The sequence below is a fragment of the Paramisgurnus dabryanus genome, chromosome 21, assembly GCF_030506205.2.
Source record: "Paramisgurnus dabryanus chromosome 21, PD_genome_1.1, whole genome shotgun sequence".
Classification (NCBI taxonomy): Eukaryota; Metazoa; Chordata; class Actinopteri; order Cypriniformes; family Cobitidae; genus Paramisgurnus; species Paramisgurnus dabryanus.
This window is the reverse complement of record NC_133357.1, coordinates 7,647,735-7,663,311: the sequence shown is the minus strand read 5'-3', so window position 1 is coordinate 7,663,311 and position 15,577 is coordinate 7,647,735. Positions and strand designations below refer to the sequence as shown.

The window sequence follows — 15,577 nt, the reverse complement described above, 5'->3', positions numbered from 1 at the left end:
TGGTGTGACTAGATGTTCAATATAATTTTGTAAAAGTGCATGCCAGGGAGACTAGTGATAGATGGTTACTGTCAAAGCTATACAGAGCTCATGGTTTTCACACAAAAGCGGTCTAAAGATCAGAGATGGTAAAAAGTGCTTGAGATAAAATGATGAATTATAACTCTGGTAAAAATACTACCACCATGATCATAAGTGGATTTTAGAAAAGTTGCAAATGGCAAGCGTGAATACTCTGTTTTATACTGCAAAGTGAGCACTTACTGTAGTACACAATAAGGTTATTATGATATCACTGCAACTAAAACGACCGCCTAAATTAAACAAGGCCAGAAGAGAAAAAGAAACACATCTTTAATGCATTATGCAATGGTTTTTCAGTATTGGTCATATAAAAGCCTCATTTTTGATGAGATAAAATCAATCACAGAAATAAACAAATGCTCATGCAATTTTACAAAAGCTACAGTCCACTAAGATTTTAAACAGCCCCAATACTGTTGCTGAAACATTTTATATCACGCTTTCCTTAAAAAAGGCACACTGACAGGCAATCTTCACATATGATGTCTGTGTTATGATCAATAAAACAAACATCATCATCAAATCCGACAGATGTAAGTATGAAACATTTTTAACAAACAAAAACAAGTCAAACATTACACAGGATTGCTGTAGATTGAGCATTAATAAGTTCAACAGATGAATCTGAAATAAACCCTTAGACGCTGTAACTCAGTTTTGTGACAATGCAGCAATACTCCTAACATAAGTTCTGTTTCACACTGTAGATCTTATGTCTGCAGCATGTGATCGAGGGGGGCTCAGTGTAGTAAACGTTGTATCTTTAAGCTTTTAAACTGAGAACCTGCTGAAAATCTCAGCCAGAAATTACAACGTACAGATGATCTGGCCAATCAGGGACACAGCCAGGTCCGCATTTACACTGTAAGGGGCCCCTGGGCTTTACCTCTTGTGGGGCCCTTCATCCACTTTTTTTTAAAAAGTTAATTCTGATTTAATTTAAGTCGGCAAATTTTGCATTGCTTTTCGTTGAAACAATGTTGCGCTGTTGCGTGCTGGCCATGGTGCTGGTGCATGCAATTTAGCCGAATGCGCTCTGTGTGTCATAGTTAAGATCATATTTAGGTGTTTCTTAAAACAACTGATTTTTTCGACAAGTAAAAGTTTTAAAATGTATTCAAAACAGGGAGTTATCCTGTCAAAAGATGAGTTAAAAAACAGGTAAGCTGATCCTGATATTTAGATGATGAAATGAAAAATATCTGCACTTAATTAAGCATGGACACGATTGTCTCTTTTGTGATTTAATATTATGGTCAGTGTTCACTTTCAAATGATAGAAAAGAGATCCCTGAAACAAATAGTCTAAGAATCATCAGTTGTTTCTTTACCTAAAGTGAATAGAGATGATCAAAGTCAAGGTAAGCAAGCAGTATTTCTGTGTGAAATAATAAAGTGTAGTGTCTATAAAATCATTCATTTCAGTGTTTTTCTTGTTATAAATTAAGGAATAGTATATAAAGCTTAGTTTTTTTTAATTTACAGTAACGATCACAAATGATATGTCACATGAAACTTTCGGGTGCGCACATGAAACCCTCACTTTCACGTGCGCATGCGATAGTTTCATGTGCGCACGCTAAACTTTATAAAATTTTTTCTTCATGTCCCCTTAGGGGCTCCGTATCTGGCAGGGTCAAATTTGTTATTTTCTTAGGTTTGTTATATCTTTGTGTGATGTTCTTTACATCATGGCTTTCAAACAGAAATTTAAATAAAGCTCACTAATGATTGCATGGTTTAGTAAGGAGAGATTTTCTTGCACATAAACTGCATTCACACCCGGACATTCAAAGCAAAGCGATGATGCATAATTTTAATGAGACTATAAGCTTAATATAAAATGCGTTTGTTATTTTTTTCCGGCATCACTGGGGGCCCCCTCCCGCCTCGGGGCCCTGGGCTTAAGCCCATGCATTAATGCGGCCCTGGACACAGCACATTTCAGATCGATGAGTTTTGTACAAAATCAGAGCGTTTGAAGAAAACTGAATATCTGGAGCTACAAAAATGTACGGTATGTGGCAAATAATGTGTTTTTAAACATGAACTAAGCTAACACATTGCATTGTAGCAAATACAAAAAATAACATTGTTTTTTACCAATGAAATAGGTGCTCTTTAATGTACAGAAAGTGCTGTACTGACCACTGCATGCATGTGAAACTTCAAGCCTTACTGACGACTTTATACAAAAAATGGAGTAGTGCAAAAATCCATTATTTCATGTTGCTTAATAAAGGCCTATGCTGTGAGATATTACATTGCTAAACAGATTTACAATGCATTTTCATCAGTTTACATTAAGCACGTGTAAAACAGGACTAAAACATTACAGATGACAAAACACAGACCACGGGAAATGACTTGATGAGGTTTTTCTTTGTGCTCATAGTATGACCGGTTAAAATGGTCTCAATCGTGAAGTGACTTAAACTGCAATTCATTGACTGGCCACTAGAGGCAGACTTCCATAGAGAGTCAATCTCATAAATCCCCTATGTGGAGGGACTCTCCGCTTTTTTGAAAATATGCTCATTTTCCAGCTCCCCTAGAGTAACACATTTGATTTTTACCCTTTTGGAATCCATTCAGCCAATCTCCGGGTCTGGCAGTATTACTTTTAGCATAGCTTAGCACAATCCGTTGAATCTGATTAGACCATTAGCATCACGTTAAAAAATAACCAAAGAGTTTTGATAGTGATGCAGTGCCCAAAAATAGTCCCCTTGGTTACTTTTATTAGCAGGGAACTATTTTCGGGCAGTGCGTAATATCACTACGCCTCCTGCAGCCATGTTACGGCAGCAAAGTCCTTGATTATGACGCCAGAATGAGAGTATAAACTATATATATCTAGCCATATCTGCCTAGAAAATCACAACTTTTAATTTTCCGTCAATCTTAGTACACGATGTAACTACTGAAGAGACACGTTTTAAATAGGACAAATATCGAAACTCTTTGGTTATTTTCTGCGCGATGCTAATGGTCTAATCAGATTCAATGGATTGTGCTAAGCTATGCTAAAAGTGGCGTACGGTAAAATGACTTTGAGCAAGTCTGGTGCCAAATTTGTAAACAAAACATGATATTTCACACAATAAAGCAAAAGCACAAGATGGTTAAAAAAGTGCTAAAAGCTGAATTAAAGCCATTGAAAGCATTACAACAGACGACAGAAGATGTGCTGGTGCAATGTGCTTTGTAAACCAACAGCAGGAATCTGAAACACGTAAAGAGTTTTCATTGAGTTTCAGTCTTTGGATTCACTGTTGAGACATCCAAACAAATCACTTCAGATGAGTCAAGAAAACACTGACACATACAAATATATGTTTCACTTCTTATGTTCAGCTTCTATCAAAGAGCCAAATATGCCAAAGTTTCGATCCTTGTAAAGTTTGTTTCTAAGAAAACAAACACTTTCATGCAGATAAGGGAAATTTTCTCTTATTATGATGAAATTATTTGTTATAATTCACTTTCCCCAATAACAGAGTAAGAGAAATGCAGCAGGAATCAACAAACCACATCGTCCACGATATGATCTCTGTATAAAACATCCTCTTCATATGAACGCCTTTATGAAGGTCCCTCTACATTTATGGTGGTGACCGTAGCCATGAAGCATCGCTGAAACAGGCGGTCCGGGTCAGGTGGCTGGTTGTCACAGTCCAGTTTGCCCCTTAGGAAATGTTTGCGGAAACCCTGCGGTCCTGATGGTGCGCTGGACTGACTCGGACCCTCCGGAGGACTGGGACCAGAACCTACAGATAAAAACACATAACATAGTAACTAGAAATATAAATAGGCATTTATTCCTACATGAAGAGTGGGAAGACATCACTGCAGCGCCTGCGAGCAATTTGGGCCAACGTGCTTTGTTCAAAGGCACTTCAGTCGCAACCTGCCAGACGTGAGACTTGAACAAGTGATCTTTTGGTTACAAGACTCTCTAACCATTGGGCCTAGTTCCATCCTATATAGTTAGTGAGTATTCGAAAAACAAAAGGTGAAAAGTATCCGGATGACCTACTACTTCTGGAAAGATCCCAAACTGTTCACTTGATGGAGTTAACAGAAAGAGAGGCGTTGATTTATTAAAAAATGTCCAAAAGGGGTATCGCGGCTCTAATTCAATCTAAATACATATATTAAACAGCTAACGTATGTTGCATAATGTATCAATATGGTGGATGTACTATTCATATTCATACTAAACACTACCTAATGTTTCAACACTTGATGAGTAGGTACTTCATTTAATCCATTATTACTTTCACATTATGAGATTTTGGACGCAGTGTTAATCATGTACTACACTGGTATAATTTAGCCCAGCTAACAGGAGATAAATGTGTAAATGTTGAGAAGCATTCATTTTTTTCAGGGGTCCTGAAATTACCCATTGAGCTCAATACTTTGATTCTCTTATTAATTTGAGTAATTAAAGTTTTCACTCACAGACAGCATGGTGCCCTGGGCTTTAAAAAACTCTGTTTCAACACATTATCATTAATGACTGCACTTTAAAAAAAAGTTAAAGTAAAGCCACTGGAGCTTTCATGAAACCTAGTGAACAAAGCCCTGCAATCATAAAGGATCTCTGAAATATAAGCATGTGCATGCATCCAAAAATAAAATTAAAATAATAACAGGTGTGATGCTGTTTTATTTTACTAGACAGTAGGGGTGTAACGATTCATTCGTTTTCTCGATGCATAGATTACAAATCCTGCCGAAGTGCCGATGCATATGCATCGATCTTGCAACCTGGATTTTTGAATCGTGAATCGTTTGTTTCGATTTTATATTTAATAATCTAATGAATCGTGATTATATAACGGATACGATGAATAATATTATATACAATATATATATTTGGGACGTATAATGCACCCTCACTGCAGTGGCGCAGTGGATTACGTCACTAATCTTCAATTCGCGGCATCGCCTGTTTGCTGTCATTTGAATAAACAGAGCAGACAGTGCACAAATGGAGGGACACGAAGGAGAAATTTGCAAGACATGAGATCAAAGCTTTGGGATTACTTTTTTCACAAAGTAAATGGAAAGATTGACAATTCCGTTGAAGTTTGCAGACATTGTAAATCGGAGTTAAAATATTTTGGAAATACATCAAACCTTAGAAACCATCTTCGTAGACACTTGACATGACAAGACGTTCAGGAAATGTATGCAATGTTTACAATAAAAACTTATGGTGCATTGAATATGTAGAAGTAGTATTATTTTTCTTGGTTTACTTGCTTTAATGTATTTTGAGTCCTAAGAAGTTAAGCTATTAAACTGAAGTCTTGAATCAAGTTATTGAAAATCTATTAAACGGTCATGAATTTCCCAAATATTTCTTTTATTTGCTCAGATGCAGATGTATACTAAAATGTACAGAACAGAAATGTGAATAATCGAATGGGGTTGCGGGTGCGTTTCCCAAAAGCATCGTTAGCCAACGAACATCATAAGTTCCATCGTTACTTACATCATTCAACGATTTGGTGTTTCACAAAACCATCGTTCAAGCGAACATTCGTAAACTGCATCGCTAACTTGTGTCGTCAGAACGACAGCTCTTGACCTGTCGTTAGAAGCATCATTCCTTATTATTATTATATGTAGACTTACGTTGAACATGCTTTTGAACAAAATAAGCAAAAACCATGTAGTACAGTCAATATATATCTCATTCTAAATATATTACAATTTTATTTTGTAAACAGAATGAAAGCGCTGCATTTGAAAACTGTGCATGTGCGCAGACCTACGAGCTTTAAGACCCTGGGGAATCCCTGGGAGGACTGACGTAAGAGGGAACTTGCGCGTGAATTAAATATCTTGAAAATAAACATCAGATAACTAAATCATGATAACAAAATTAGTCTTCTGATGCAATACATGTTATTTACAGCAGTAATCTGACATTAAATCGATTTGCACAGATTAATACTTCACCTCCCACATGACATCATCAACTATGTTGTTAAACCAACATCATTCAAACGACGAATGTGCGACAAAGTTACTATGCTTTCAGGAAAAAGTCGTGACAAGGTAGTTCGTTTCTCCAACGATGCATCTTACTATGGTCGTTCAGCAACGAGATACATCGTTGTTTGGGAAACGCACCCCGATTAGCAAAAAGCGTGTTTTTTTTTAAATCAAATTAAACCTTTGAATTGTGAATCTAATTGATTTGCTTTCTACCCAAAGATTTACAGCCCTACTGGACAGGCAAATAGCTAGGTTTCCATCACACTGATTTGATGAGCGTTTTGAAGAATTGCATAAGAAACGATTCATGAAAACACAAGTCCCTTTTTCCCCCTCACTTGAGGTGGTTTTTGATGCGAAAAAGAGTAAATGTAATTAATGGGAGATGGAAACACATTTGCCAAATAAATTCTGATGTAGCAAACATTAAACCCAGAGACTGACCATCTAGCTTTTTCAGCTGTCATTGTCTTGGGGCTCAATGTTGTCGCAATGCCCTTGCTGCTCGTGCCTGAATCAAAAATGCAGCATTTCTTCTTCTGTGCACAGCAATTATAAGATGCAATACTAGTAAATTTATAACTTGTCCAATCGTAACTAAATGCAGTCCTGTCTCCACACTGTCTCCACAGTGTGCCTTGTTTTATTTACTGTTGGTTACCAATACCACCGTCATTCGCTCAAACAACTTGATGGAAATGCACCTAATTCCCATTTCTTTTTCCCAATACATAAAGACTTCTACAATAGAAAAACTTCTCTCTGCGAGAATCAATACATTGAAAACACACTTTTTCTTTTCAACTTGTTTATTTCTTTAAGTTTGCTAATATATCTTGAGGGTCATCAGGTAACATTCTGTGGCTAAATATTAAAAATGGATTATCAAAGCATTATGTAAACCATTCTGCTTTTGAAAAAAGAAATATTTTCTTCTGCATATACCCAGGACCAGGCAATAGACCCTGTTAACTGCACTTTATCTGCATATTTATTTTATAACCAAGGTTTTCCGTATCATCCTTTGAAAATATCTTTTTCATCCGTCAGGAGGAAGGAAGACATACGAGGCATTGAAAATGACAAAAAGGAAAAGCAAAACGGCTCACGTCTTGTCTTACATCGATTTTCAGAGTCCTTTCATCTGCTAAACAAACAGAAAATAATAAAACCGTAAAAGACGAGGTGTCCGTAAACTTACATGAAAGGACACCGAAGCTCTCCCGCACAATAAGAAAAATGTCACAAGAGACAAAGCTGCACACAAAATCACAACGCTTTGTGTCACACAGACTGAATGTTGTCGTATGAGGAAAAATGAGGAACCTGGTGAGCCAAACTGTTCCTGTTTACAGCTCAGTTGAAGGATTGATTGTTTCCCTGTGGATTTTTTCATTTGTTTAGACTTTGTGTTAGTACATTTTAAATCTAAAAACTGCTGGGTGAAAGAAATGTGAAAAACATTATCCACAGTTTGACACAAAATGTATTTATTTGTTTGAAAAAGAAGGTGGACTATCAAAATGAAAGTATGACCAACAAGTCTGTCTGTCTATCATCTTGTCAACAGTAAACAAAGCAAAGTTAGTTTCTGCCCATATACGCAACTAATGAAACATTTCATATACATAAAAGGCAGAATTCTTAAATTAAGATACATTTACTTGGTAAGCAAAGTAGCTTAAGATATTAAGTCTTGTTTATTGAAATAAATGATGAAAATCAAGAGATTCATACTTAAAACAAGTACAAATATCTGCCAGCGGCTGACGGCAGATGTATTCAGGCCAATCACAGCGTACGGATTAGCTGGCCAATCAGAGGACACAGCGTTTTCCAAATCTCTGCGTTTTAACCATAAACGACGCAAACACATTGTATTATGCCAAATACACAAAATAACATTGTTTTTTAGCAAATAGGTGGCCTTTTATTCCAGTGTCAACTTAATTCAATAAATGCAATTTAAGTTTTTTTTCCTACCCCAACTAATGGATCCTGTAAAGGCTAGTCCATCTTATTTCAGTTCTCTTTATGGACTTCTGAAGCTGCCACCTCCAAAGAACGAGTACTCGTTTTCAAGGATGCGTCCTTCGAAGGACCCAGCCTTCGAATTGGGAAAAAGCTTTTGTGTTATTCTTATTTTTTTGGAAATTACCATTGTGTTGAAGAGTAGAGGACTTGCTTAGGGGGCAAACAGACTGAATGAAGATATTTTGAATGTTGCTTGATCTGATAAATAAATCCTTGCTGCCTAAAGGTTTAAAACATTTATTATTGCTGTCTGTGCAGTGTGCCATTTGTCTGGCTATTATTTCTGTACTCTTGCATTGAACAAAGGTACAGGCGGATCAAAAATGAACTGTGTCAAACCTTGAATGATGTCAATAGCTTTATACCCTCGCTGAAATGATGTGAAACTTGTTAGCCTGAAACCTTGTCTCGCACATAATAAGCCATCAGTTTGACATTTGGTAAGTTTCTGGTGCCAACCTGAGAATCGACATGTCTGTATATTGTTGTAGACACAAAAATCCAGTTAAAGCCTTCAGGCAGCTTCTTAACACTTTACAAGACCAATTTCCACTAAAATCTGAGGACACGAGGGCTGTTTATAGAAGACCTCATACCCCAATCACAGAGCATTTACGTTTCTTCACAAGAGTCTTTATCGCTTCATCCATTAGACTCTGAACCGGTTGCTAGTAAAACTATGTGACTCATTCATTCACATTTTTTGCATACTTTAATCTCTGACATAAGTGATTTAATTTAATATGAAGATTTACAGATTGAGGCCTATGCGTAGGTGTCTTTCTTCAATGGTAATTTGGTTTAGATGAAAGCCTTTGATTGTGCATGTGTATGTTCATGTGTCAATCATACCTGGAGCTCGCAGAGGAAGTCCATTGTCAAGGCCTCTGGGTTTAGTGACGATGAACAGGTAGCAAAGCACACAAAGAATAATGATGAAGGCTAAGAGGACCACAGCAGCGATAGATAAACCCACCAGAGCCCCCAGACTACAGAGAGAAAAGAAGAGAGAGAGAGAGATTCAACAGTTTTATCATGTCTACACCCATGCATAAAAACATTTGGACCTTTTTAGACTGAGAAAGACTTTGAATTTATAAATCAGTCATGTCAAATGTCATTGGCGCTACATTCTGCTTGTACCATCATACATACTAATAAACACTTAAAACATGGTATGAGGTAGGGCTGCACGATATTTGGCTGACATTGTGGCATTTCGTTTTTTCTGCAGTGTATATTGTGATATGGGAAATACTAAATGACTTTGAAAAGCTGTTTGAGAAGACTTAAAGGCGAGGTGCATCGTCACATAAACAAACGCGTCACTACCCCAATATAATCTGGGCCTTCTTTTGATAGACCCGACCCACAGATATGCAACCCAGACAACAATGTTGGTTAGTAGACACGCCTCTTACTGCTGATTGGCTACAAGTGTGTTTTGGTGAACCCAGTCTGAAGGGTTAGAACAACTTTTTGTTATATAAAACTTAAATCCTAACCCTAACCCCAACTCTAACCCCAACTCCAAGCGACCATGGCTTAAATATAGACAAAAACATGGAGAAACCTGTATATTAAATAACCCCCTTAAGCAAATCTTAAACCCAAGCAAAAGTGGTTTAAAAAACAAAAAAATTGAGAAACCAATAAATAAAACGACAAAATAATTTTTTTCAATTAATCATTTTTTTTTTAAACGTGGTTGATTCAAAATCGATTCTCAAAGAGCAGAATCGATTTTTTTTCCGCTTTTAATTTCTTTTTATTAATTACCCACTTGTAAACTGCTGTTCACTGTTCTTTTTTTATTAATATAGTATTTGTATTAAATCTATATTCATTGAGTTGAACCGAGAATCGAGTATAAAAACTGACCCGAGAACCGGAATCGAAAATTGAATCAAGAATCGAATCGATATGGAACATCTGAATCGATACCCAGCCCTAATATGTATTGCAAGATTTTCACACTTTGTGCTATTTATACGCATTTACATGAGACTGGGTAGGTTTTGGTAGTAATCTCCAATCAGTTTTCCAAAGTGTTTTTTTAAAAATCACGAACCCCACCTTTAACTCTCTAGAATTAACTCATCAATTAAGATAAATTTTCACTGTTTTAAAAATGTCCCTCCTTTAGAAATACGTATTGAGTTTTGATTGTGCAGTTTATTTAGTGCGTTATGTTTCAACCAGCAGCTTAGCTTAGCAGAGCCGTTTGAGCTTAGCTGGTGACTGATGTATTCCTGTGAGCGGAGTTTATTCAAAACTCTTACGGTACGTTTACACGAGGTGTAAGCGTTAACGCTTCCCATTCACTTTTAATGGGTGACGTCATGCGTTGCCGAACTGAATTGTGGATCTGTCGGCGCCGCGTCAGTGCCGTTGCTCGCGACAGAAGTTGAACATTTCTCAACTTTTCAAGCGGCAATGCGTGCGTCAGCCAATCAGATCGGCTTATGCAAATAGGAAGACAAGAGCATGTGTTGCGGCTGCTCTGATTGGCTGTTGGCCATGCTTCAGACAAGCCTTCTGTCAAGCGTTAACGCTGTCGTCCCGTGTGAACGTACTGTCATATTGACGTCATTCAACCGGGAAGTAGCAGGCTGTAGTCCAAACCGGCCGTTCGCTGTAGTCCTTGAAAAGTGAATTCCGTTAAAGAAAATATATCGCTTGGCATTGAACTTATGAGCTTTATCATTTTGCAAGCATTATTTATGCTCTAACAGCAACATTACACACTATCCTAAGTTTGAAAAGGGAGATCATAAAAAATTATATTTGGAGCATTTTAATCAGTGTGTGATCTTTTTTGTAGTTTTATATGAATAAAGGTTCTTCACAGAGATGCCATAGATTAGAAGAACCATTTTGGGGTCCTCAAAGAACCATTCAATCAAAGGTTCTGTGAAGAGCCATTTCCTTCATACCTTTACTTTATTATCCACCTAGTGAAAATTTGTCTCTGGCTTCACAAATTTCCATACCATACCATAATGTCATGTTAAAAACCGAAATACTTTTACACAAAAGTTTAAACCATTAATAAACCATATATAACTTTGTGTAATCTAAAGAACCTTTATCGTTACAAAGTAACTTTTTTGAAACAGAAAGGATCTTAGGATTTGAAAGGTTCTTATTGAAACCATCTAGCCAGAAATGGTTCTTCTTGTAAGGCCTAACTTTTTTAATATTTGATGGTAAATAAAATACAATATTTTGGCAAAATCTGCAGTACTGTGAACACAGCCAATAACCAACACAAATAATTTACAGACACATTACTTTTCTGGTCTTTCCTAATAAAGTATTGGGATGAAAGCCTAAGGCCATTTCTCACTCACTTGACCTCAGCTAAATTAATGAACTTCATTTTGTTTGAATTTAATTAAATACAGTAGATGTTTTTTTCTCTTGGATAATAATCCATGACCATGAGCTATTGCACTGTAAAAAAATGTCTGCAGAGATTACATTATTTCTGGCAGTACCAGTGACTTACTGTAGATTTAAATGTGACCATTATGTACTGGCAAAAGTTTGTTCAAAGTTAAATGAACATGAACAAGTCTTTATCTTTACAGAATTAAACTTAAATAACAGTAAAGGATTCTGGGAACCAAAATCTGAAGGAAAAAACAGAAGAGAAACTTGATTTACTTGCGTCTTGATTTACTTTGGGGTTTGTACCTTTTGCATATTGTTAACATGTACTAACTAGAGATGTGCGGATGGGCTATTATTTCATCCGTCCGTCATCCATCCGCACCAACGTTTTTGACCAATTTTCAAAACCGCACCCGCCCGCCATCCCCTGATGCGAGACTAGAAAGCTCTCAGAATATCAACTGTAAACTCCATCTCCGATCAGCACATAGGGACAAAAATAAATAAAAAGCCTAAATTAAACAAACAAATAACATAAGCCTGCATTGGTGTCATCCTGATTTACCACTTTGTAAAACTTATTCCAGGCAACACTTTTCTGACCTTCTATTTCCTTTGTTTTTAATTCTCCTTTTTTGAGTTTGTATAGACCGACTAGCCTGATGAAATTTTGACTATTTCAAAGTGTGCCTTGATGAAGGTAACAATATTTAACAATGTAAACATATATTTTTAATTTAATTAAAATATTATTTTTTTTGTCACGCCATACGCCCGATCCGCGGTTTATCCGCGGAGTCCGTGCCTGTAACCGCCAACTGCGCATCTCTAGTACTAACACACACTAACACACCAAAGGAAATGTAAAAATGTAAATCGGACAATAGCTGCTTTTTAATGCAATTGTGGAAGGTTGCATTTTGTCACAAAATTAATCATACTTTCTTTTCAGCTGGCTTTTTGGTTGATTAGGTCCACTGTCTGTCTTTCTCAGCTGGTGCCGAATCTCCAGTTTTCTTTTCGTTCTGTGTCACAAACGTATTTATTGTTAACCTTTATACCCGCTACCGCTTATACCGCCTCTTCACATTAAACTTTTTGTTCCGCTTCAATTAACATTTCGATGTTAATTTGTTCTTGTAGGCTTTGGTTCTGCGTGACATTTTCTTCACAGTCTGATGTTGTTTTAAGTAAGACTCATATTTAAATGTGTCATTTTGAGTGCATAGTCAATAAATAAAGGAATTAATAGAGATGGGGGTCAAGATTTCCTCGCCTTTGTCACGCCCCACTTGTAATGTTCCTATTTCCCACCAGCCCCACACTTTGAGAAACGTTAGATTGGCAAAACATTTCATTTTTAGCGAGAGGGGGAGGAGTCAGGAGTGATGATGTTACTGCGTGCTGAGGTCCAAGTGCTGCAAACTCTTCCGCCATACGATATAGTTCTCTTTTTTATCCGTATAGAAAATCTCCACGTTTTATTTTGTGCCACCATACTTACTTGTGTAACTATTAATGTAACAGTCTTTAAATAGGGAAAACATGGAAGTGTTTGGTAGCTTCTAAATTCGTCCCTGTTTGGATCCTAAGGAATGAATGGGGCTAGGCTAAATGCTAACACATTCAAGACGTGCTGTACAAAGATTAAGTGCATGCATTGGAAAAAGATATGGATGTAATAATTCGTCTAAGTTGAGGTAAGAAAATAGTAAAATACTGAAAAACTGTGGTGTTTTCCTTTAACACATTTCCTCGTTTCATCCTGACACCACACTCGTTCTCTTTGTGATCTGCCTTAAATCTAAAGTATTTCTATACACGCTCTGCACATCTTTAATGATTTTGTGGAGTTCAGTGACCCCACATAAGTGCTCGTCATGCGTCATTTTGGAATGAAAAGTTTCTGACTAACAACAGAGCATTAGTTCTGGGTAGACCCGGTTCTGCTGAGGTTTCGGTACCTTGTACTAATGACTTTTTATTTCTTTAAACTGACTTGGTACCGAAGCCCCAGGACTTTTGACAACACTATACCATACACTGCAAGAAAAATGTGTCAAAATATGTGCCCCAGTGAAAAGGTCCTAATTTGTAGGGGCAGATGTATATATTTGAAGAACTAATAAGCTTCCCTTGGTTTAAATATGTGCCTCTGAGCCTTATATGAACTACAGGTGCAAATCTGAATTTTTTTGAAAGCATACAGACCTGGTGAGATCTGGGGTTTGTATTTTGACCATTATGTCTGACAGTGTATATATAACAACTCTTGCGTTTGTGTCGAATAATTTAAATACATTTAAAACAATGTTGATAGAGCTTTTAAAGAGCAACCTTTTGGCAATAATGACTTTCCACATGTGTGCACACTTTAACACCGGACAGCAGGTGGTTTCTCTATCTACTTCAGTCATGAATATTGATGATGAATCCTAAAATTGTTGCCCTTATCATCAAACTCCAGACATGTTTCTGTGTAAACTTAGTATTACTTAGTATTTTTTGAATATATTTTTTGAATATATATATATATATATATATATATATATATATATATATATATATATATATATATATATATAAAACTTAAATCAATATGCATATTCAAGTCTATTTAAAAAAAAACTCAAATTGAAGTGAACTTTTGCATAAAACAAGCAATAAATAAATATATAAAATGCATGGGGTTATTTTTTCTTGAATGAAGTGATAAGTGAAATTAAACTTATTTCCAGTTTTTTCTTTCTTTTTTTGCTTGTTTTATGCACAAGTTTATTTGATTTTTTTAACTAGACTTTTCTCATCAAGAAAATTAATCTTGATTTAAGAATTTTTAGATATTTGTACTGAAAACAAGACAAAAATACTAAGGAAGAAAGTCATTTTTGCAGTGTAAATATACTTAAAAAACATTTATGTTGCTTGTGATTCACATAGCCTAATAACACATAACATAAATATTTATTACCTTTTGTACTTTAAAAGTTAAAAAGCTCATTTCAAAACTTGTCAATGTGCAAAAAAACATCATCAAATTAAAATCTAACGAAGAGTTGATCATAATGAAGAGTATGATCACATATTTTGGTTGTAATTAGGTAATGTTGCAGCACAACGTTTTAAAAACCACACCCTAAATTTAAAAAACAATTAACAAAAAAGCACGTTTTAAAAAACGTTGTAAAAGCACCTAATTAGTATGTTTTCTTTAGATAGTAAAAAAAACGTAAATATCACGTCTTTTTACTACGAAAACCAGACCAAAATGCACCAACTGTGAGACGTTTTAAGCTGATAAAATAACCTTATCACAACCTTTTCATAACTTAAAAAACGTTTGCTGGCATAACATTACATTTTTTGTCAGTTTTGACACTGATGAAGTTTGACACCTGTTGAACTGTCACCGTGGTAAACCGTAGTAAACTTTGGTCATCTTACCTGAGCCACCACATGTATCCATATTCATAAGGGAAGAAGCTGTTGGGATCGTCGCAGCAGTATTTGACGTCATTGAACCCGCAGCAGAAGATCGCGTGCGCGTCGCTCTCTGGTTTGGGGCAGGTGAAGGCGCTGACGAACACGTTTTCCGCGTTATAATAACCCGCGCAATCCGCGCTCATTCTGCCGAAGACTCGAACCCTCAACCAGCCCGAAGAGTCCTGGGGTTACATTTAACTTCAACCTGAGATCCTCACAATACAGAGTCTGATGTGTGAATGATGTGGTAGGTCTGATGTGAATCTGGGACCGATGTGGAGACTCGCGAAGACGCGCACATCTGAACGTGAGACGCAGAAAGCACATTTACTTCTCTCTCTCTCTCTCTCTCTCTCTCTCTCTCTCTCTCTCTCTCTCTCTCTCTCTCTCTCTCTCTCTCTCTCTCTCTCTCTCTCTCTCTCTCTCAAACATGCACTACACTGTACTCTGCTAAAGTATATGTTAAAGATGTCTATTTATATCTTCAGCTTATATCTTTCTGAAAAATGAAAAAACAACATAGGCAGCAAATCATTTTTAAGAGATGGTTTGTTCCAAGCATCTT

At 36.5% G+C, this 15,577-nt stretch overlaps 1 protein-coding gene across 1 annotated transcript; it reads right to left on the bottom strand.

Annotated features, from left to right (window-relative positions):
- Positions 1 to 397: 397 nt before the first annotated feature.
- LOC135750268 (protein shisa-like-2A) lies at positions 398 to 15,314 on the bottom strand. The gene is made up of 3 exons (XM_065269056.1): positions 14,974 to 15,314; positions 8,986 to 9,122; positions 398 to 3,854 (listed from the first exon to the last, which is right to left on the bottom strand). Exons 1-3 carry the CDS (start codon positions 15,153 to 15,155, stop codon positions 3,670 to 3,672), a joined length of 504 nt encoding a protein of 167 aa, XP_065125128.1. The 5' UTR covers positions 15,156 to 15,314; the 3' UTR covers positions 398 to 3,669.
- Between the last annotated feature and the right edge of the window lie 263 nt (positions 15,315 to 15,577).